Genomic DNA, 24,514 nt, shown 5'->3' on the forward strand with positions numbered 1-24,514 from the left:
GAAAAGTTCTGATTCTCTTCCAACAGTCAGATCCCTGACATCAGCCGCTCCTTCCATGAAGGCATGACGGGCATGCTTTTCCATCTGGATGTAGTAGAACTCCCGGAAATTACTAAACCACTTGATGAGCTGTGAGGTGATGCAACGAGTGAACTGGGAGGCAACACAAAAACAGGTGGGTGAGACAATGCAATGATGTCTGAAGATAATGATAGGGAATGCATGGTTAAGCTAAGTTTGCCACAATTATTTGCTACTTTCAGTGACATTTTTACAGGGTGTTTTGTAAGTTTGGTTTATGACTATTTTGAAAGTTTTTACATTTTCCAAAAGATAAATTACAATAAAGCATATTTTTATATGTCATGTGTTGTCATCGTTATTCTTTCTACTTTACGGAAATCCTATTCTCAAGAGGATATATTTACTGTTGGCTTATCATACGTCATAAGTTATAACTGATTAAATGTTCACTAAAACTTGACAGGGGTCTACCACAACCATAGAAAATAAAACGCTTACAATGTCTTAATAAATTTGGATTCTACAATGGAACTTGTACAACATATTGAGGACCACACAAACTTAAAATTTAAAGCTTTATCTTTTTCTTTTAAGTCTGAGCAGCTTGCTACATTATTTTTTGATTAATGCTATAAATTATTGCAATCAGTCCTGTAAATGATTATAGTGAGTTTATTGTATCCGTCTATTGAAACTACTCCCTTACCTGCACATCATGGAAAAAGGTTTTCAACACTAGTGAGCTGGGGTACCGGGTGAAGAAGAACATGAGCTTTGCTTTCTTCAGATGGTTGGTGGTCAGGCCCTCCTACACAAATCACTATTAAGGATACAACTTACTACAAGAACAGGGACAAAATAACATCCTCAGCAGCACTTTCCTTTGGAAAAGTACATGGGAACATATTTTCTCTACAGGCAATCATTTCAATCCAGGACAGGAAGATATGTTGCAATTTTCTTTATATTTGACGAGATCAAATTATGATCTTAATGGAGGTGGTAAGCTACAGTATATATTATCCAAGCTATTGTCCTTAAAGAGGGGAAAGTGTTGATGAACAGACTAATTTCACACCAATGTGAATGTGTCAATGGTGGTGATGACAAGGTTTGTGACATTATTTGGAGCAGGTTGTTATTTAGGCATAACATATCTAGCCCCTATTGCATTTATTTTATATGAACCATGACATGTCCATGGACAGTAATGTCCCTGTGCCCTGCATACATAGCTGTCCATTTTTAATATGCAAATGAAAATGTCTGCTTAGAGAATAGATTAGATAATTTATCACCAAGGAAATATTGTGCTGTTTGAATTAAGTTTGAATTGAGCAGTATACAAAAATAAATAGAATAACATTAGGTACTAAAAAAAACTTTCGAAAAAGGATACATTCAGAACATAGACATTATTCGTCACTGTACCCTGTAAATCATCACACTCAATCTTGACATGAGGGGCACACTCATAAATCATTTTGGGATCCATTGCCAGAGACGTTTTGGGACTTCTGATTGATCTAGAAGAGTTAACCTGTGTCCTCATTTTGACTGAGCTCCATGGTACATCAACTGCATCCATCTTTGCCCCAGGATTTCCATCTTGGAAGAATCTGAGGCTGTTGTGCTGAGCACTGTTTGTGGATATTTTCTCTAAAGCCTTGTCTTCATGCAGAGTAAAATGACAGCTGAACGGCAGGGGAGACTTGGGACGATGGTGAGCTCTCGCTAGGGGCAGGAGATTAGCAAAGTGAGATTTGGCCGGTGGAGACTTTTTCACAACCAGGGACAGAGCATCTGTTTGAACCTGTGGGACTTGGACCTGTGTTCTCCCAGGACAGGAAAGACTTGTACTGTCTTTACAAAACGATGAGTGCTCTTCTTGAAGATGAAGAAGCTTATCAGTCAGTAGACCTACATTCCCATTTGGTGGCCGCTGTAAGAGCGGCATGTGTTTGAAAATGGAGTCTATTCTTGTGCTGAGAGCTTGCGACAGCTCATATTTCAAAAGGTCAGCCATCAGTTTGTTTACCTTGTCAGGTTTGGATTTAAAGTAATTCATTAGTGTCAACTTTTTCCATCCTTGGTACGTCTTATCTGAGGGGGTCTCAAGTGCATTGTGTGGACCTGTAAGAGTATCCTGTGGCGACACGCTATGATGATCATCCCAGGTGAGATGGTTCTGCTCAGCAGTCCCTTCGCCAACCTCAGACTCACTTCCTTCATCTTCAAGGGCAAAACTTCCCTGAAGCTGTCCGAGTGTCATCTGTCTGCCATGCATTTCCTTCTTTGCGTTTTGGTTCCCTGGACTCCCCTGTCTGACACTAGTACCCACTCCACTTCTCTCCAAGTGGTTGTTGTAATGGTGGAGCTGAGCCCTTTTGTCTCCCTGCATGTTGACTGATCTCTCATCTTGACTTGCCTCCATGGTCACATCTCTCATAGGGGGGCCCGTCATGCCTCTGATAATGTTTTCTACCCTGGCACGCTTTGCTTGATGACCACTATTCGGGGGCCAGTCACGAGGACCACTGACTCCAGGGGATAAGTACCGTCTTATGGATGATGGTCCCGTGTTGCTATGTTTGTATGGATTGCTGCGGAGCTCCGTTAGGCTTGAGCTGCCACGGGCATTGCTGCTGTAATAAGTGTTATCTAGTGGCCTCCTCTTTCCCCCGATGCCTTTATGTGAAATAAGGGAAATACCTGGTTCATCTGAATTTGAAGACGCCGTTGGGTCAGGTTGAAAAGACTGGTAATGTTCTGGATTGTGGTCCTCAAGGTAGAGGTTGTTGTAGGAATACATTCTCTCCTCTCACCCCAAAGGCTTGGATCAAACCTGGTCAAATAAAGATAAAAAAGTGTAATATGTTTTGAAAAGCCACTGGTGATGAGATTTCACATCATTATTAAGATCATATAATTGACTGAATTGGAATGCATAGTTATTTTGCACTATACATTCGATATGTTTATTATCATCCTGCTTATTGTTCTTAATAAAAATGTTTTGAACTGCATACTGTTTAGTCACATTAAAGTTCCTTGCCTGCAACTTTTAGGTGTGAATTTAGAATTCCTGACTAGCCTACACTTTATTAGCTATCACAGCCTTGTACATAAAGCATGCAATGTTGTAAGAAACCAATATTCAAAATGCTAAAGGGATTTCTGATCAATACCATCTTGGTATGCTGCACGTCAGTTAGTTTATTTGTCCAGTTTAATTTAGCTATTTTCACAGACTGAAATTAAAAGTATTATTATTGATGGAAACACATTAGCCTCTACTCTATATGACACCAAGAGAAACAAATAGTTATATACAAATGAAAAAGGTTTTTACCTGTTGCCTTTCCTGAAGAGTAGAAGACCAGTACAAGGCTACTGAAGGAGAGGGGGTCTTTTATTTATACTGTCCCGAATGACACACACACACGCACGCACACACACGCACACTCACAGGAGGAGGTGTGGTCAAATATGACTCCTGTAAATGTTGTCTATGGAAAGAAGACGTTTGCCATTAGCTGTGTGTGTGTGTGTGTGTGTGTGTGTATAATATAATATATATATATATATTGTATATATATATATGTATATATATATATATATATATATATACACACACACACACACACACACACACACACACACACACACACTTTATAGGCAAGACAATTTTATTTGTATAGCACATTTCAACAACAAGGCAATTCAATGTGCTTTACATTGAAGTTACATGAAGAGATACTTTAGTCTAGCTCAGTGCAGTCTAGCAGTACAGAAACTTCCACTTATTTCCTAGCTATATTAATCAATTGTGTTTTGTGTATGCTAAGTAAGTATCCAGAGGAAATACGTAATCTATGTATTTATAATTAATAATACACCAATTGTTTTCCTCCTGAGTTTACTTGAATGCCAATGATTCACAGGTCTTGGCTTTCAAGAAACAAGTTTACTGTACAGCCAAATGCAAGACCTATGTGTGCAAGACAGTCACCTAACCCCATGAACCATAATGGTACATCCCATATAGACCTATCATAATGGTACTGACTGTACATCCCATATAGACGTATCATAATGGTACATCCCAGATCCTTCTTCCTAATGTACTATCCCATCGTCTGGCGGGACAGTTGGTTGCGCCGTGATTGGCTATTATTGGTTTAACAAGCAACTACTGTTGACAAATAAATGAAAGAAAACTATTGGTTTCATGAAATCATACATTATTGACTAAAATAATGTTTAATATGTTTAATTAAACTAGACTCAGTGTAGTTCGCTAGGTAACAAAACATAGTTACTTATAAGTACATTTACTAAAGTACTGTACAATTTTGAGGTAGTTTTTACTTTACTGGAGTATTTCCAATTTTCAATACTTTTACTTCTACTCCCCTACATCTCAGAGGCAATCTACAAGCTTGTAGATCTGCTATTTTCAAACATTTTAGTACTGTAAAAAATGGGGTACTTTAAGTGTATTTTGATGCCAATACTTCTGTACCATAAGTATCATTTTGAACACAGGCCTTTTACTTGTAACAGAGTATTTCTACATTGTGGTATTGCTACTTTTACTTAAGTAATAATATGTCTGTACTTCTTCCACCAATGAGTCTGACTGTGAGTAGATTTACAAACGTTGCCTGTTGCCTGACAACCAACTGGCCAATCACAGTACGTCCGTACCTCCGAACTATAGGATGTAGACCATTCCTTTAGGACAGCAGTCAAGTTGCTCTCCTTCAGTCGCCGCGAAACCCTGACCAGCGACGGCAGCAGTCATGTTGTCACGGTCCCGATGTGTGTATCGGTCACTCGGCCCCTCTCTATCAGTGGCACGGCAGGTAAGATAATGTTCATGTCAATGAAATGCGTGGCAGCTCCTTCTGTTTACGGCCAACTAGAGTCAAGGCCACAGTTAGCTTGTTGCACGCTAATACTACTAGCTTTGTCTGAAGCAAGGCCTCACACCAAGGACAGAATGACACACACACCCAGCCATGAATCACAGATGACTGGAGGCTGCCACTCCTGTTGTTCTGCTGTTTGTAAAAGTTCCTATTTTTAATCTGTGGTGGAAAAAGCACTAAATTGTTTTACTTAGGTAAAAGTATCAATGCTGCGGTGCAGAAATACTCTGTTGCAAGTAAAAGTCCGGAATTCAAACTTTACTTGAGTGAAATTACAAAAGTATTGGTAAAAAAAAAATACTTAAAGGAGGAGTTCACCCAAAAAACGACTTATTTTCTATCAATTGCACACCCTATGAAGCCTTGAATCCATGGATTCTTTTTTGTTTTTGTCGCATTCCTAAGTCAATAATTTGATTCCCGTCTCCTACCGGCTAATGTATCCGGTAGGAGACACAAAGTAGATTATTTGTGTCTCCTACCGGAAATACACACGGTCATCAAATTATTGTCTTAGGAATGCCACAAAAACAAAAAAAAATCCATGAAATCAAGGCTTCATGGGGTGTGTAATTGATAGAAAATAAGAATTTTTTTGGGTGAACTCCTCCTTTAAAGTACCAAAAGTAGAAGATACTCATTATGCAGAATGCCCCGTTTCACAAGTTTTCAAATGTAGAAAAATCTTTTGAAAATAGAAAAGCTCACAATGCGTCGCATTGTGAGCTTGTAGATCGAACATCTAGATAGAAAACTTGTCTTGAGTAAATGTACCTAGTTACTTTACATCACTGCTGTGAGGCTGTTAATTGTGAGCCATCCCAGGAGGACATCATTTCTTGCCCCTGACAAATGCTCCTACTACCTACTTTCTATGGTGAATGACTTGACCGCATACTGTCTGACTACTCACCATCAGTTATTGCTTTATATTGTTGGAGACTTGACAACTAATGTAAACATAATAACTTCACTAGTTGTTATGTTATAGTGGCGCAAGGAGGTGCTGCTGCATGTGTGCAGTTGACCTTACAGACAGAAATAGCCAAATGTCATGTCAAGTATGTGCTGTGAGGTGTTAGGTCTGTCACATGATAACAAAATAATATCTACTACTAGATCGATAGACAGTGTCTGTCTTCACCTAATATAGGTGTAATAACAGTTTGCCTGGTGTAAGTAATGTTGCCAATGTGGTTGGATTATGCAGTGTATAAAATACCACAGTTGCTTGATTGATTGATTGAATACTTTATTAACAGTTTGCAAAAAAAAAGGCATGGTGGCACAGATTTATACAAAAGAATGCTAAAAGGATAACCCAAATAAGCCCTCAGGGCAAGGTCCTGTGTATTAAAGAAGGATTTATAATGGAACACAACAAGCAAGCTTTATAAATGAACATTAGACTGACAACCCATCTAGACAGTAGAAGATATAGCTATTATTTGTCTTTTCTGTTGATGTAAGTGCTTGAGAAAACTCCAGGTTGTGAAAAGCACGGAGACACTGGTCATTGAGGTTTTTTACGAGTGCCTTGCTATGCTTTGCCAAATGCTCAGACATTATTATGGATTATATTTCATGACACATGGCTGCTTTGACCCTGTTCAGAACTATTACCAGTTTAATAAGACAAACACTTGCAAATTTATTTTTTTATCTGCGATTGTAAAAGTGAATTTCTTTCATTTGAATTTCATATTTTGTTCTTAATATTGCTTTTATTTATTGTCAACCTCTATCAAAATCACCCTTTGTGGATAATTTACACCAATTTATATTCAAGTAGATCTAGATGTTTTGGTTGGTAGATGTGACATTGACAACAGTACTCTTATTTGGTTTATGACTATAATCTTGGGTCTGATCATTAAGCTTATTGTAGGACACATTATATAGGATAGATAGAACTTGACCTTTTGGCTCTCCCTTTGCTTTAAACAATATTTTTTAACAATAATGTTATGTTATGGATCTTGGAAAACGCTGTGATGGCACCTTAGTGGCATCCTGTGAGAAATTGCTGTATTGCTTTATTTATCGAGTACAGAGCCTTCATATTGTGATCTTGTAATAATTTATCAATGAAACAGAATTTTCTATTTTCAGGGAAATAATGTGCTGGTTCAACGAAGTGCATCAGGTATTTGTGCAAAGAGTACACTACTCACATCTTAGGAGATCTAATGCAACATCTAAGACAGTTATTATTGTTTCTCATCAAATCATGTTCTTAGTTAGCACAAGTCATCTAATGAAAAATGTCATAACGCAGACATTACAACCAGCTAAATGTACCCTCCTTCTCTTAATCCCATAGTCACTCAATGACATGCCCTCATGAATAAACGTGTTCTTAGCATGAGTCATGTTATTAGAAAAACAGCTAAATGTACCATCCTTCACTGAATCCCATAGTATCTTAATGACACAGGCCTTCAAGAATAAACTTAACTCTAGATGCAATAATCAAGTTAATTTGAAAGAGTTTGCTTTTCACTTTCTTTGTAATCTCCTTCAAGGTCTCAGCACTTTCAACTGGGTCATTTACAGGAATGCAAAGTTGTAAGTACTCTCTGTTCTGTTCAGGTTGTCTTTGTATGTTTACTGCCACAATAAGCTCATCATCTACAGACCCTTGAGCATAGCGCAGTTGCATTTGTGTAAGGGCTGAGATATGAGTTCATGTTTGATTAGCTTTGGAGTACTGTAATAGGGGGCAAACTTGAAAATGACAAATAATTGACCACCTGCGAATCGAATGTTTATAATCTCAATTGACCGTTGAATGTGACTTCAAAAAAAATCCAGAGCTAAATGTCTGTTCTTTTTTGTCTTCCAGATGTCCATCTCTGTCATCGACTAATGTCTTCCACATCAGATATTTCAAAACATCAGCTGTTCACAGTATGTAACAAAACAAATATTTTAAATGCTGGTGTATTGAACTCATATTCTCTACTTAATGTACAACCCATGTTGACCAATGTGCGTGTTCATACAGGGGATGAAGTAATCACCATCAAAACCCCAGCGTTTGCAGAGTCTGTCACAGAGGGTGATGTAAGGTGGGAGAAAGGTGGGTATATAAGTGAACGACTCAGGAGTGAACAACATAGTAGTGACATAATCGGGTGTGTGATCGAGCAACAAAATTGTAATTGGCATTTCACATGTGTCAATGTCTCCCACTGCCTGAGAATTGTGACACAATGGGCAGCAGTTAGGGTGCGTGCTACAAATCAAAGTTGAACCGCCACTATGTGTGGGCAAGTAAATAAGGAACCATGGAAACTAGTTAGTTTCAACATTACACTTACGTACCATTTGAATGACAGTATGCACCTAATCCACTGCTTAATCTATTAAGACCGGGAAAGCATCCGTGTCATTTTAGATTTCTTTGGCTATTCAGAAATTGCAGATACTGTATACAAGCTCATAGCGTGGCACTTGCAATTTTTTGAAAAATCGTGAACATTTGTGCAAATATATATATATTTTTTAAGCGAACATTTTTAACTCCAATATTTGCTTCTGGGCGTCCCTGAAACAAAATCTTTTGAGATTGCATATAACTACATATAATTTTGGGGGTCCTTGACATAAAAAAGTTGGAGCACGCAACATACTGTTAGGATTTAGAAAACATTATAGGATATGTATTTGGCCGCGGACCCCCATCTCAAACTATTTTGTTCCAGGGACCCTCAGAAGCAAAGATTTGAGTAAAAGAATTTCGCTTAAACAAATACGTAAAAATGTTCACGATTTCTAAAAAAAAATAGCAAGCTCATGGCGCGGCACTCGGTGCAGCGCTATGAGCTTGTAATAGTATATCTGCTATTTTTAAATAGTCAAAGAAATATTAAAATGACACAGATGTGGGTTAATATTCCCATGTCGTTTTGTCGTCGTCATTTGTCGTTCGCTGCGACGTTCTCTGGTGATCCAAACACAACGGACAGTCTTCCATTGCCGATGTGTTCATCCGTGTTGACGTTCTGACTAGTATACTGTATGCTGTAGGGATGCTTTGGTCGGTCAACATCCTAACTTGCTCTTCCATAAACTGGGATGATAAACCAACACAGTTGCATTATCAGACCATTTTCCGGGAAGTCTTTTGCAAGTTAAGAGCATAAGCTTCATAGATTAGGCTTTTCTCAAAGCCGGTTGGCAGACATGCCAAAACATCTCACTGTTCTAACAAGTACCTTAAAAAAGGCACTAGAGTTTTTGAATGGAATTTTATGTACTTTAGCATTAGCAACTTGTGAAAGAACGCAATCTGTTAGCGCAATGTTTCTTGTTGCTTATCGGACTGTGAACTGGAAATGGAACTGGATATACTGGTCAGTAAATTTGCATAAAGGGGTGCGGCTGTGATTCTCAAGCTACCTAAAATACAGAATAAAAACTAATGGGGAATAAAAACTATCCACATAACAGAGACTCTCTCTCATGCTATCTCATTACAGTTTAGAGAACATTGCATACAAAAATTAATACAAAATGCATGATTGACAAGCAGGTGCATAAATGTAGCCTAACAACAGTTACAGCATTAGGCTATATTTGAACATGTATAAAAAAGTAATTAATCTTAACCGCTTCATCTTGACTTGCATATGCTGATTAATTAGCAATTACTGTCGCACACTTTTTGTGTGTGGCTGCAATCACTGCAAGCATAAAGATCTCTAAACAAAATAAAGCATCAGTTTATTAGAACACATTTTCTTCAGAATAATTCAAAGTGTAGCACACACAAATAGGCACTTCAGGGTCTGCTGGCCGGCAATAAATCAAAATAATAGGCTAGGTAATAGTGACATAATAATATTCATTTTGTGTGTGGGGGAGAGAGAGAGAGGCCAGGATGTCTGGAGGGAATTATACTTTCCGGCTTTTGTCATAAAAATGACCAAAACAGGCAATTACTGGCATCTTATAGCATATATACCAAATATATACAGGAAGGGAATTAGACTAATAGCAGAAATCTAAAAATACTAGTGTTTCATCTTGAATTGTCAGCATTTCTATTTTTTTATACTTTTTCTCTGTGTGATAAAGTATTCTACACATCCAAAACGATTATTGCAATCATATTGTTGTGCACGTTTCTTCTAGCTGTGGGTGATACGGTGGCTGAAGATGAAGTGGTGTGTGAAATTGAGACGGACAAGGTATGGATCAGGAAAACTAAATAGTCTGATTATAGACATTTTTACCTTCGATTTTAAGTGAGTTTGATTTAGGTGCCTTGCTTTTATAACGTGTGTGTTTGGTATCGGCAGACATCGGTACAAGTACCCTCTCCTGCAGCTGGTGTCATAGTGGAACTCCTGGTGGAGGATGGAGGGAGGGTAGAGGGAGGAATGGAACTCTTCAAACTCCGGAAAGGAGGTACACTCCTGTCCTTACTTTTTATAATTGTATTTATCTTATCAAGCAATTACAGCATTTCATTTGATTTACAGATTCAAAATCAGCTCTCACCCGTTTCTCAGACTAAGCATTGTCGAAATGTTCAAATGGCAGGATCATGGGTCTCTCAGCTTACCTTTCTAAAGGCGGAAAAGTGAAAGCTTTTTTCTGTTTATTCGTTGTCCCTAGCGGGAGGTGCCAAGCCTGCCCCTGCCCCAGCTGCTGAAGCCCCAGCAGCTGCAGCACCACCTCCTCCGCCACCTCCTACTCCTGTCCCTGCTGCCATGCCACCGGTGCCCCCAGTGCCAGCACAAGCTGCCCAAGCCAAACCTGGTATGTTTGACCCGCAAGTTGCTTCACAAATTACACCATGGAAAGGCTGATTTATACTTAGTCATTCACCCCTTTTACTTGACAGAAATGGCATATCTTACAATGAGAAATACATTGTCGATATTGTTTATTCTCTTGGAAATATGTAATTTTCATCGATTGACATTTGTCCAAAGGGTTGTACAATTAAGTATAAATTAAGACTATGCCTCTTCATAAGGATATTTCAACACTATTATTCCATGTTATTGTTTCTGCAATCCAGAATGTATTTTAATTAATAAAATGACCAATCAGTATGGTATTAATACAGTTTAACTAGCACATCTACAGAGGTTGGAGACGTACATAACACATAAAACGTAAGGATTGCTGCTTTAACCCATAACCCCTTCAACCTATGTTTTTATAAATAATTTCATTTAAATATTCTATCACCTCTTCTGTTTTAATACAGTTTCTGCTATCAAGCCCGCTGCTGCACCACCACCTCCAGCAGCCGCTCCTCCAGCAGCTGGAGCCAGAGGAGAGAGCAGGGTAAAACACACGCTTGTGACACTAAGACATGGCCCTTGTAAAAGTACTGACTTTTTTTTTTTTTAGATATGAAAAACATGTCTCTACAAAACACCATTTTAGTGGTGAACATGCAGCTAATAAAACCACTTAGTCGTTAAGTTATTCAGTGCAGGAGTCATCATGGCTATCTATTCTTTATCCTATGTTCCCTTGGGACTGCCATGTTACTTATGTTTGCCTGGGAATGCATATCAGTTGACAGGGTAGCAAGCATTTTCCTCCTCTCTTTCTCAGGTGAAGATGAACCGTATGAGGCTGAGAATCGCCCAGAGGCTGAAGGAGGCTCAGAACACTTGTGCCATGCTGACAACCTTCAATGAGGTCGACATGAGGTGAGCGACTCTTAACACACTCACACAATCTTCTCCACAATGTACCACAGTGGTTCTCAAAGTGGAGTCCAGCTAAGTTATTGATAGTTAGGAACCAAATGGACTAAACTTGCAGGTCTGTAACTCCGAGAGTGTACAAATGGACTCTTACGGTTCCATTTGTACACTCTGAGTTATGGGAGTCCGTGGACTAATGCATACCAAACTGGGAGTCCTTGACAACCAGACAACCAAGCTTATATCAATTTTTTTCTCTCTCTCCAGCAACATTCAGGAAATGAGGAAAGTCCACAAGGATGCCTTCCTGAAGAAACACAACGTCAAGCTGGGCTTCATGTCAGCCTTTGTGAAGGCTGCAGCACAGGCTCTGATTGACCAGCCAGCTGTTAATGGCGGTAAGCCTCACCACTAAGACGGCTTCTATCTACCGCATAATAGAGGCTTACTACCAGTGTTTGCATTCAGAAGTCAACCAGCTTTAGTATTTAGCTTTTTTTTTTATCATGAGTTTATGTACCTAATTGTTGTATTGCTTTCCCACATTCATCTGTTATTGTGATACAAACTGAATGAATCAAATTTAATGTTTTACATTACTTCTTTGTTTTTTTTTCTGCAGTTATTGATGATACAACCAAAGAGATTGTGTACAGGGATTATGTAGACATTAGTGTGGCTGTGTCAACTCCAAAGGCAAGACTTCTTGGACATTTATCTCCAATTTCTCTCTATTCCTGCAGAATTTTGTATTTCCTGGTTCCTGGTTAAACATTCAGTTTACTGCTCTAATGTAAATTAACAAGTAGCAGATGTGCTAAACTATTCTCAATTGTTCTCTCCATTTAATCTAGGGTCTTGTTGTACCAGTGATCCGCAACGTCGAGACCATGAACTTTGCTGACATTGAGTTGACCATTAATGGTCTTGGAGAAAAGGTAAAAATAAGAGAAAAGTTTTAAAAAGGGCCAGACCGATATAACATACATTATTTGACTTTTCCCCCCTTTTTTTGTAGCCAATGTGTCCTGATTTTTTATCACGTGTCCCTAATTTATGCATGTCATTACTCATTATAGGCATTTTTGTTAGGAGCTCTACAAGCTCACAACGTGTTGTTGTGATGTGAGCTTGTAGAGCTCTAGCTATTTCTGAAACTGACAAGTTTCCAAGTAGTCCTAGGACTCTCCAAGATCAGCAATCAGACGCACAAATCTGGCATCAATCAGGTTCTAGTTTCAAGCCTCCAGAAAGCAAAGAGCATTAGCAGTGATGTCTCCCTCTGTGTGCTTCAGGCTCGCAGAAACGAGCTGGCCGTGGAGGACATGGACGGTGGTACATTCACCATCAGCAACGGTGGAGTATTTGGGTCCATGTTCGGTACGCCCATCATCAACCCACCACAGTCTGCCATCCTGGGCATGCATGGCATCTTTGACCGGCCTGTGGCCATCAATGGCAAGGTGAGTGATTCATTATATCCTTGGATATTGTTGGCTAAATCACAAGTCTATGCTGCTCTTGATTTTCTTTTTCTTCTTTGTTTGTTTTTTACATGTCCGGGCATGGATACTCTTCTTTGACACACTGTATCGCCATTTTCTTTGAATTCGCCTGGGTGAAATAGATATTAATAGACATTTCCAAAACCATTGCTTTTGACGTGCTTTCCATATCAAATGGTTTAGGCTTTAACATCTAAGACCATTGCAATTACTGTTCAATATATCTTTTCTAAGTATCTGACATTATCTGATACGATAAACCCCACCCATCTGATTTTAAAACAAAGACAGATTTGTATAATTCTTTTAACCCACATATCCTATTTGCAGGTTGAAATCCGGCCAATGATGTACGTAGCACTGACATACGACCACCGACTCGTTGATGGCAGAGAAGCGGTTACTTTCCTGCGCAAGATCAAAGCAGTGGTAGAAGACCCACGGGTGTTGCTTCTGGGCATGTGATGTCCCTGTCACTAAAGATGTTCTTTTAAAAAACATAGCTTATAACATGAAACCCCACCAACGTTTAGCCGAGGAATAGGCTATGTATTATCTATCTATGAGGCTTGCCATAATTTCAACATTGGATTTGATAGTTTATACACAAGCTCTCCATTTATTTGATTTTACTTGAATCGCAATGAAAAAGGTTGTCTTGTAACAACTGAGATACAAAAGAGTAGGTCACATTTTAAACACTTGTTATCCTCTGCAATTCTTATGCCATATATACATACCTGTAGTTATAACATGTTAAAGTTATGTTATCTGCTGCTCTGATGGACACTCATGAACCCTCATGCTAGACTGATCCTAACAATAATTTATTGTGGTTAATCTGGGTAAAGATTCAGTTATGTGATCCCATTCCCTGTTCGCCAGTTACAGTAGTTCCTCATGTGCCAAAATTCTGCAACCGGGCACTGTGGATACGTTTAGTTTCACTTGGTTAATTTTAAACTGTAGAAATAATTTCTTACTGGGAACCAGCTGTAAAGCAAGAAACGGCATTGTTGTTTTGGAGGAGTGTGAGGAATATATACCGGACGGACTCTTTCTAATGGGACAGACGGATTGTAAACCCCATGTTTTTAAAAGGACGTGGCACATGGGGATTAGAGTGAACCTTTGAAAGAGCATGTCGTGGAGTCACGCATAGCCATATTCCTTCTCCTGCAGTCATCTATGTCCAGGTTTTGTTGTCTCCTAAAATGTATCTTTGAAATTATTTGAATTGTTTTGGGGTTATTGTATGGGTGTCAAAATGTCCATTGATCAAACATTTTGTGTAAAAAAAAAAGTATGCACTTCCTCCTAGATGTATGCCAAGGGTTCATGAGCTGAAACCATGCAAGGTCACACACTATTCTTTTCAGGGTTTTTATATAATATAAATTATATTTAAACTACTACCATCAGCAACAGTTGATGTTGGGAGTAGTTCAATACGCACAATTTGGCAGCATGTCTTTCTCATGAGCTCTATGGGAATGCCTGGGGAACATATTCTCGCTGTGCTATATATAATACTTGTATCTATTTAAAGAAAATGATTTTAAACATTAAACAGTATAGAGTTTTATATACTCCTCCTCAGTGTTGTGTGCATGAATTTACCATCAGCTTGGGTTTTTAAAAGAAATCACGTAGTGAAGTCAGCACCAATCCTATTGTCAAACTATTTGCTTTTTTATTTGCTTGTTGGACTGGTATCCATCAACAACTAAGACCATGGACAGTGGACACTACGGCAAAACAAAAGTTTAAAGCATAAAGATCAAGCAAGGAATGTCTTCACCACCTAAACCCTAGCGTCCATATTCTGGGCCTGTCATAATAGGTGAAAGTTCTGCAAAAAAAAAAAAGAAAGCAAAAATAGTGCATTTACAACAACGTATTGCGACATTGTAGATCATATATTTTCTGCAAAGATTTGGTGTAGAGGGGAATTATTAGGGGGCCAACCCTGGAGGACCCTGGTCAACAAAGTATATAGGGTAGGACCCTGGTCAACGAAGTGTATATAGGGTTAACCTTGACATTGTCTGAAAAATGTGATCCCATATTTGGTCCTTTTTGCTCTTCAATTCTCTGCCATTACTACCTGCAGATGGAACCATGTACTTTATACCAAAGATTAATCTTCAAAGCCTTATTAGCCATCCAAGCGCTCTACGCTTGGGAAGCTTCACAATAATGGGCTCATCTCTGGCAAAGTCTTTAAGGGGTGGTTGGCCCTTCCTTCCACTTCACAGATGCTAGTTCAAGTGCGTGCAGCTGTGTATGATACCCCTTCACTATGTTTGTTTACTTTAATAATCACAGAGGACAATGAGTCCTAATGTACGTCTTTGTTTTTGTGCCTGCCAGCACCTACACAAATGTCTGAACAACACCATTTGTCGGAAAAACACAGAATTCATTAGAGTACACAAAACACCCCAAATGTTGCATTACCATGAGAATACTCGAGGTCCTAATTGGCTTGAATACGAAACACAATGATACAAGGGTTCCTTTCATTTATTTACTTTTATTGCCACTCAAGATTCCATTAGCGCATTCAAGGCCATGTTAATTGGCAGTGTGTGCTGTAAAGTGCATAGATATCTAAGGGGGGCCATTTGTTGGTGGGGTTTTGTCTTCGTCTTCAAAATTTGGCCAAATTTGTGAATTTACAATTGGACTGCTGAAAAAGATGTGGGTTTTTAAGTCTTTGTGTTCATTCAGATGAAAGATGGCCTGTTAGATTTTGGCAGATAGCTGTTTGTTTTTATTAATCCACATCAGAGGGGTAATTTACCTAAATTATTCTGTTTTTCTTTCAAATAAGCTAATTAATGTGCTTATGTAAAGAGTTCTTAAGGTGATAGCATAACAAACTAAACCCAGGTGGAATCTTCCCCAACCGTGGATATAAATTTCAAACACAAATGTTTACCACTTAAACCCTCTATAATTAGGTAAACTAGTACTTAGTTGACAGGGCTGACTCGGTCCTCTCTTTTTTGTTTACCTCTACATCAAATCTCATAAAAAAATAGCAGATCTACAAGGTTAGAACTTTCCTCCCAGAATAGAGATGCTTTGGGTGGCTAAACTGACTTCATAATTAGTTATCCTCTGACAGAGAACATACCCATAATAAGTGCCCCACCTTTTTCAGCTGTATAAGATCTGCTTCATTTATTTGTTTGTAGATCATGCATCTTCCATGGATGGAGATTGAGAAACTCAATAGGCTAAGAGCAATAACTTGTAAATAGTTTTTTATAGCTTTTATTTTACCTGGAAAACAGTCAGATTCAAACATGCATGGACAGGATAGTGTGACTCGATGCTTTTATGGCTTTATCTCAGCTACAGAGACTCGGGCCCTTTCACTGTTACCAATGTTTGATAGGCTACTTAATGGTAATATATCTGTGAAGCAGGACCAATTACTGGAATTGACCTCCTACTTAAATATGTATTTCAATTGAAGTGAGCAACATGATGGTACTCAAAATTAACTTCAATTGACTTGGACATTAGTTAAAAACAAAGAATGTTGTGCTTCGAAATCAGGAGAAAGTTTGGCTGAAGTTAGAAAGGCCAGGAGGTCATTGGTTGGAGGGATATCCAGGGTCATATTATTATCTTTAAATAAGGCCACTATCACATCACACCTTGAGACAATATTCACCAACACACCCTTAATAATCCCGCTCTATGCAGCGTGTGTATAAGTAATGGTGCACATGCATATTCACAAGTGTGTTGTTTCTTTTACAGGCTGTTGCACACAAAGCCAGCCTATGCGACAACATCTCGAGCTTGCATCTGTCCCTATTCTTCCTCTGCTCTCGGGCCTTTGATATGTAGGCAGGCGCTGCTTTTCTTCTAATCCTTGTTCTGTTTTCATACTAGAAGATTAATTTTGGATGGAGAGAATGGGACACAGACCCCCCTAGCCTAAGCATGGGCGCAGCTGGCAGAGCTCACGCAGATGGGCAGCTGGCTGGGGTTAAAGGTCACAGTATTCACAACACAGAATTGGGGATCTACAGTAGGAAGAGAGAGAGGTGGAGTTATTGGCATCACAGGAGTTTATTCTAATGGACTCCCATTGGTGCGTGATGGTGTCTAGGATGTGTCTTACTCTTATTGGATCCTCCGCCTCTCTCCTCTTTGGGTTAAGGAAACCGCCAGAGTAGGCCTATTGCATTCACACCACCTAAGCCCCATCTATTTAAGACAAATAAGACAAATAGCGATAATGACACAATTTATGTGTCATTATATTTTCCAAGTAGCCTACATGAAATATATGATACAATACAATAAACATACAATATGTTACTTGCAGATTCATCCACTTGTTACGTCATTATACTACCTGTATGTACAGGCACCTTTTCAGTACTTTTCTCATTTCAAGTTATTTCCATATAATTAAATAGAGAAAGCTGAACTCTGTAAATATCTGAGGTTATCCCTTATCGGTTGCCCTACCTTTAATATCCACAAATGCAATGTGCTCCCACACAAAATAAATACCCTGGGTTCATTTGTACACTCTAGAGTGAAATTAAAACTGAAGTAAACTGAGTAAAGATAGACTGTCCCTTATCCAAAGCCTGGAAGAAGTCAATTATGCTTTCTTTTGTCTCTTCCAAAAACTCCTGTGACAAGAATCCACAATCCCAGTCAATTCTTAGTATATTCAGCAATGTTTTTTTTAGAGGATCCCTGGCTGATGAGCCAAATATGCCTTAATACATTATAATTGCCCTCTATAACTAAAATGTAAAATTAAAAACACCTTAAAACATTTATTTGATAAATAGTTCATCTTTTACTCAAGGGGGACAATGCCTGTTGCAAGTTGATGTCATTTGTCCACGTGTGGTCCAGCCCTGAGGGATGTCTTAATAAAAAAAACGTAATATTTCATAAGGTTAATATGAGCATCAAAACAATATTTTAAATACCTATTTATTACACATGCATTCCATAGGGTTGGACCACACATGGACAAATCACATCAACTTGCGACAGGCGTTGTCCCCCATGAGTAAAAGATGTATGAAATATATATAATATTTAAGGTGTTTTAAACATTGTATTAGTTAGAGGGCAATTATAATGTATTAAGGCATATTTGCCAGGGATGCTTTTAATTATGTGCAGAAATAAAACTTTTCCCTGCAGTAAAATATGCCAAGAGAGACCTGCTTTTCCTGACCCCTCTGACTTGGAAAATCTGGGGGGAAGAGAGGGCTTTCTGGTCCTGATGATAGTGACGATGGTACTGGAAGTCCAGAGCAGAGCGGTCCTGATGATATAACCCATTATGCCATTAGCCATGGACAGGCTCCAATACAGTATGTGCAAAACTCAGCTGTTCTAACCCACATCAACCCCTGTATGCACATCAACCCCACCATTATCCACTGGGTCAAGTTAAATTCCGCATCCCATACAAAATTCTCCTCCCCACCTACAAATCTCTCCATGCCCTTGTCCCCCAGTAGCTATTTTATGTCTTGGTTATGGTACTGTACTTCCGGAGCAGAGCGGTCCTGATACTAGCCCCACAAAGGCCTCATTGCTAGTGCCCCACACGCAGAAACAAATTGTTACTTGTGTGCACAAGCACATACGGTACACATAACATTGTTTTATCAATAAGCTAACCATTTCTTTTTATGTTTTCCCCCCACAGCAGCAGGTTTAAATTAGTTTTGTCTCAAGTCATGTAGTTCTCTAAAATCTCCACAAGATGGAGATATTGACTGAATAAACTTAAGTAATTCATACTAGACCAAACAACTCTCTCAACCAACAAAATGACCCCAGAAGTGGTTTAAAGACAAATTCCATTTTAATGGTGAAAGTGCTGTAAATCTCTGCACCGTTTCTTGGCAAGGAATCATATCCCCCTCTCTCTGAACAATAGTAGTGTCTGATAATTGACCATAATGTAGTAATTTAAAGCCTTGCTTTTGGTTGAATTAAAGCTACCTTAAATGTTACTTGATAAATCAAATAACTAAACAGAAAATGATAAGTAGGCAGATATTAGTTTGGCCTACCATTACATGTGAGAATGTGCAGCACCCAAACAACTCTCACATCTACCATTTTACAATTAACCCATTTAGACCTGGAACGCATCTGTCATTTTAGATTTCTTTGGCTATTCAAAAATAGCAGATCTACAAGCTCATAGCGCGGCAGGAGCTTGTAGATCTGCTATTTTTGAAAAATCTCTAAAAAATATTTTCCAGATTTTTTTCAAAAAAACTTAGGATTTAGAAAAAAATATTAAGAATCGCCTCAGGTCTTAATGGGTTAAGACTTACCAGGTTGTGTGTCAGATAAAAAATCTTTTTCAAGACATTTGACTCAGTACCAATGACTCAGACTGAACAGAACGTTGTTTGAAGCTCAGCTGGGCCTAACACATGAAACCTTTATAAAGTGAAATGAAGCATGAACCACACCGATTAACTACTCATGTGCATTTAATCGCAAGTTACAAGTCATAAACAATCACAGTAATGAAAGAACAGCAGAGGGGATGTCACATGGACCATTATTTGATCATATTGCCAATGGCAAACCGGCTGACAAAGAGTGGCCTAGAACTCGTCATCTTCCTCCTCGTCTCCGACACTGTCAGCGCCCACCTCTTCGTAGTCCTTCTCCAGGGCAGCCATGTCCTCTCTAGCCTCAGAGAACTCCCCTTCTTCCATCCCCTCGCCGACATACCAGTGAACAAAGGCCCTTTTGGCGTACATCAGGTCAAACTTGTGGTCAAGACGAGCCCAGGCCTCGGCGATGGCTGTGGTGTTGCTGAGCATGCACACGGCCCTCTGGACCTTGGCCAGGTCTCCTCCAGGAACCACTGTGGGAGGCTGGTAGTTGATGCCCACCTTGAAGCCTGTGGGGCACCAGTCTACAAACTGGATGCTGCGTTTGGTCTTGATTGCGGCAATGGCAGAGTTGACATCTTTGGGCACCACGTCGCCACGATACAGCAGACAGCAGGCCATGTATTTACCATGACGGGGATCACACTTCACCATCTGATTGGCCGGCTCAAAGCAGGAGTTGGTAATCTGGGCAACAGACAGCTGCTCGTGATAGGCCTTCTCGGCAGAGATGACTGGGGCATAGGTGGTCAGAGGGAAGTGGATACGAGGGTAAGGCACCAAGTTGGTCTGGAACTCCGTCAGGTCCACGTTCAGGGCTCCGTCAAAGCGAAGAGAGGCGGTGATTGAAGACACAATTTGACTGATGAGCCTGTTGAGGTTGATGTAGGATGGCCTCTCGACATCAAGGTTCCTGCGGCAGATGTCAAAGATGGCCTCGTTGTCTACCATGAAGGCACAGTCTGAGTGTTCCAGGGTGGTGTGGGTGGTCAGGATAGAATTGTAGGGCTCCACTACAGCTGTGGACACCTGGGGAGCCGGGTAGACGGCAAACTCAAGTTTGGACTTCTTCCCATAATCAACAGACAGCCTCTCCATCAGCAGGGAAGCAAAACCAGAGCCGGTGCCTCCACCAAAGCTGTGGAAGATGAGAAAACCCTGGAGGCCTGTGCACTGATCAGACTGGGAAAGAACAAAACACAATTTTTAGTCTTTAGTCAGTTAAAGCTGAATGTAAGCAGTTTGCTAAGAATAAAGTCATTAAGGCCCTCACCAACTTCCGAAGTCTCTCCAGGACAATGTCAATGACCTCCTTGCCGATGGTGTAGTGTCCTCGGGCATAGTTATTGGCTGCATCCTCCTTTCCTGTGATCATCTGTTCAGGGTGGAACAGCTGGCGGTATGTTCCTGTACGGATCTCATCTGTGAATGGAAGGTTTTAAAGGAAATGGTTGACTATCATTAGTACTTTTTTTATATTTTCATTAAAAGTTGCAAGGGATTGGTAAATGGTTCAACTGACCAATGACAGTAGGTTCCAGGTCAACAAAGACAGCTCTGGGGACGTGCTTTCCTGATCCAGTCTCACTGAAGAATGTGTTGAAGGAGTCAGAGACACCAATAGACTTATCACTGGGCATCTGTCCGTCAGGCTGGATACCATGCTCCAGACAGTACAGCTCCCAGCAAGAATTACCAATCTGGACTCCGGCTTGGCCAACATGAATTGAAATACACTCACGCTGCATAGGAAGAAAGGGGGTGTAAGTGTGTTAAATCAATGCACCAAGAATTCGAATTTTGAACTTATGGCAAGACGACATTTTATCCACAATGCAGGCTCCCTGGGGAAGAAAGGCACTTTGTGGAAATCCAGCCTGCCAATTCCAGTTCCAGCAGCTTTTTGCCTTTCAAAGCCCAAGGCCCAACCTCCACCAGAACAGGTAGGCCCAGGGTTTGATTTGTTGGAGGGGATCCAGTTTTATCCCTCTGGTCACATTGAATGAAATGCATGCATTTTCTTTTTAGGGAAATGTAGCCCGTTTATCAATTTAAGAACTTAACTAAAATCTGCCTTAACCACATTGACCATGGCATTCCCATTTTGGGCACAAACATTTTTTTAGCCGAGCTACAAAGCACATGTATTAAGCCATTTTGACCTACTTGGCAACATGTCACAGGTTATTAACTAGTAGTGTAACTTATGTTACAGAACTATTCCACAGTCGAATGCTATATGGAAGCATTTGAAATTGTGGGAGGCAACAGTCTAGCTTGCAAGACTACCAGTGGTTTAGTATCCATGTACAATTTTGAGGTATTTGTACTTTACTTGTATATTTCCAATACAAATTATTTACATACATACATACACTCATTTGAAGATAGCAGATCTACAAGCTCTCATTGTGAGCTTGTAGATCTGCTATTTTCAAAATACTTTTACACATTTTAAAACTTGTGAAATGGGGTCTGTATATTATGTACTTTCTACTATTGGTGCTTTAAGTACATTTTTATACCAATACATTTGTACTTTTACTCAAGTACATTTTTTATTCCGGACTTTGCTTGTAACAGTATTGATACTTTTACTTAAAAGGGAAAACATGGGAGTACTTTGTCCACCACCGACAGTGAGCCGACATAGCACAATAGCAGCAGCACCCACACCCTGCCTGACGTCTCCCGTGTGACCTGATTCCTGAACAAATGTACCATTGGTAAGCTAACACACGAGGTAAAGTAAAGTTATAGGCCCACAACCATTTATGTCAATATGGCTGCTGAGTGTGGCCGCCATCCTGGGACCTCGTTGGGCGTTTGAAAATATTGTCATAAATAATAACCCCTCTACAACAGAAGAAAGAACTGGATGGTTCCGCTAATACTTCACACATTAACCAGGTAGTATAGATAGACGCATGACGTGGATCATTAGTTTTGGACATCATCCATGATCCCCTCGTCTCGCGCGTAGACAGTAGTGTTGCCATGTCGGCTTGTTATAAGCGACTTTTTGGGCGGGCAGGGGCTGGTTTATAACGTAGTGTATTAGCTTATAGCATTAGCATGCTTCCAAATGTTTTAATATATTTTTTAACCAGTGGTTCTCAATTATATATATATTTTTTGTGCATCTAGGCCTAGGGAGCATTTGTGTTAGAATGTTTCAACAATATTCCAAATATTCCACATTTTATTTCTAGAGTTTAAAAAATATATAATCTACAAGCTTATTTCTCTCACATAATATGGCAACACTTGTGGCCAGACAAAGACAACTATTCCGCTATCTCCGAATGCGGAAGCATTTGAAAGCAGACTACAGTCTGGCTCACGAGACAAAAAAATATATCCCAACATCATACATTTAACGGTCAGCGGCCACTTACCATTTTGACAGTTTGTCCTTCCGAGTATTAACACCGGAAAAGAAGTAGTGCTAGTTTTTCGCTTGAGATGGACAACTTTCTTCCTTCTCACGGCCGCTCCTAGGTTTATAATGTCACTCCCTTTTCTTTATAGGACATGTATTCCTGCAGCCGATTGGTTGAGACGTGGACCGGGTTGGTCTCTAGTCTCGCGAGACAGTCTGTAGCCTCCTTCAAAATGCTTCCGTCATGCATAGTTGTCTGCAGCGTGAGTTAGTAAAATCTCCTTTCAAAGGCTCTGATTGTCCTGCTACGTAGGACCAATGGTGGAAAAAAGTACTCAATTTTTTTACTTGAGTAAATGTATCAATACTGCAACGTACAAAATACTCTGTTACAAGTAAAAGAGTAAGGATTCACATATTTGTATGACTATTGGTAGGGCATTCCACATTTTTGTAGCATAGCAGTAGAACGAATGTAACCCCTTGTGACTAGCCAAATCTGTGTTGAACTTGATTTGTAGAGCTCTCTCTGGTGTGATTGTGGACCTCGTTGACGTTTTTGAAGTAGTTTGACATGGGTGTCTTAGTGGTAGTGTAGCTTGTAGACCAGGCCCATTGCAAGTTGATGTACTCTGTGTTCTGCCTAGCTCTGGTCCATAGCGTTCTCCTTCTAACGCTATGGACCAGAGCTATCCTCTACCCTGAGCCATCCCACCCTAGCAAAGTGAGCACTGAGCAGGGGTTAAATGAGTTGTAGATTTAAGGCCAAGCTGTAGCCAAATCTACAAAGTAACTAGTAACAAACGTTTTCAAATAATTGTAGTGGATAAAAGCACAATATTTGCCTCTGAGATGTAGTGGAGTAGAACAAAGTATTGACAATTCGAAATACTCCAGTAAAGTAAAAAATACCTCAACATTGTACTTAAGTACAGTAATAGAGTAAATTTACTGAGGCGTAAGTGAGTTATAATATATCGGGTGAAGTAGAAAGAAACCAAACGCTTTCAAGGTTGATATGAAATCTAATGCTGCTGTATTGTCTTACTTGGTGGTTCAAAATTTGGTCAAAGTGAACTTCAATCTCTGTTGAGGCTTAACTAGTGGAGCAAATTGAGGTAAAGAAAAAACGAGTACAATGTGTAAAAGTCTTGGCGTTCCTAATTATTGCCTATTTCAGCTGATAAGAAAATAAGAAACTAGAAAAGAGTGCTCATCAGAGCGCAGGTCCCCACCAGGCTGGGTTACCTACAAGGCCAAGGCTTATACTGGACTAGTCAGATAAACATAGTGGTCACAGTCAAGGAGCTTATAACACTTAGAACATTATTTTGTGATCAATAGGCTACAGTGGAAATAAAACTGCTCAAGACAGGATAGTGTCAGGTAGTTTTTGGAGCTGTCTTTTTAGTCTCTGAAGATTAGACAGATATAATATAATCAGACCGATAGATAAATATATCTTTATATTTGTTTTCCAAAATTAAACAGCCCGATCCCAGTTGTAATGATTACATCGCTGAAGATAAGATAGTGAAAGCAACTCCTAGTAATGATGGGATTCATTTTG

At 39.6% G+C, this 24,514-nt stretch overlaps 2 protein-coding genes across 3 annotated transcripts in view; one reads left to right on the top strand and one right to left on the bottom strand.

Annotated features, from left to right (window-relative positions):
- Positions 1-14,732, top strand: part of ylpm1 (YLP motif containing 1) — a 48,676-nt gene extending 33,944 nt beyond the window's left edge. The window contains exons 21-39 of the mRNA XM_080452732.1: positions 27-131; positions 1,690-1,747; positions 1,867-1,968; positions 2,165-2,291; positions 4,816-4,892; positions 7,071-7,104; positions 7,484-7,526; positions 7,804-7,868; positions 7,966-8,040; positions 10,098-10,153; positions 10,265-10,373; positions 10,584-10,727; positions 11,185-11,264; positions 11,541-11,638; positions 11,903-12,033; positions 12,258-12,331; positions 12,490-12,573; positions 12,931-13,098; positions 13,471-14,732. Of these exons, the coding sequence (XP_080308858.1) occupies positions 27-131; positions 1,690-1,747; positions 1,867-1,968; positions 2,165-2,291; positions 4,816-4,892; positions 7,071-7,104; positions 7,484-7,526; positions 7,804-7,868; positions 7,966-8,040; positions 10,098-10,153; positions 10,265-10,373; positions 10,584-10,727; positions 11,185-11,264; positions 11,541-11,638; positions 11,903-12,033; positions 12,258-12,331; positions 12,490-12,573; positions 12,931-13,098; positions 13,471-13,605 (1,765 nt within the window). The 3' untranslated portion in view covers positions 13,606-14,732. The remainder of the gene's footprint in view (positions 1-26; positions 132-1,689; positions 1,748-1,866; positions 1,969-2,164; positions 2,292-4,815; positions 4,893-7,070; positions 7,105-7,483; positions 7,527-7,803; positions 7,869-7,965; positions 8,041-10,097; positions 10,154-10,264; positions 10,374-10,583; positions 10,728-11,184; positions 11,265-11,540; positions 11,639-11,902; positions 12,034-12,257; positions 12,332-12,489; positions 12,574-12,930; positions 13,099-13,470) is intronic.
- A 4,902-nt stretch (positions 14,733-19,634) lies between these two features.
- LOC308103771 (tubulin alpha chain-like) lies at positions 19,635-23,104 on the bottom strand (the record flags this gene model as incomplete). 2 transcript variants are annotated; one of them, XM_080453930.1, is made up of 4 exons in its annotated part: positions 19,635-20,744; positions 20,836-20,984; positions 21,085-21,304; positions 22,961-23,104. In XM_080453930.1, 4 exons carry the CDS (start codon positions 22,961-22,963, stop codon positions 19,770-19,772), a joined length of 1,347 nt encoding a protein of 448 aa, XP_080310056.1. In that variant the 3' UTR covers positions 19,635-19,769. The 2 variants fall into 2 exon arrangements, with proteins under 2 accessions (XP_080310056.1, XP_080310055.1); XM_080453929.1 differs by lacking the exon at positions 22,961-23,104 and having other exon boundaries at positions 21,085-21,310.
- Between the last annotated feature and the right edge of the window lie 1,410 nt (positions 23,105-24,514).

Source organism: Gymnoscopelus braueri (assembly GCF_963280865.1).
Source record: "Gymnoscopelus braueri genome assembly, chromosome: 16".
NCBI lineage: Eukaryota > Metazoa > Chordata > Actinopteri > Myctophiformes > Myctophidae > Gymnoscopelus > Gymnoscopelus braueri.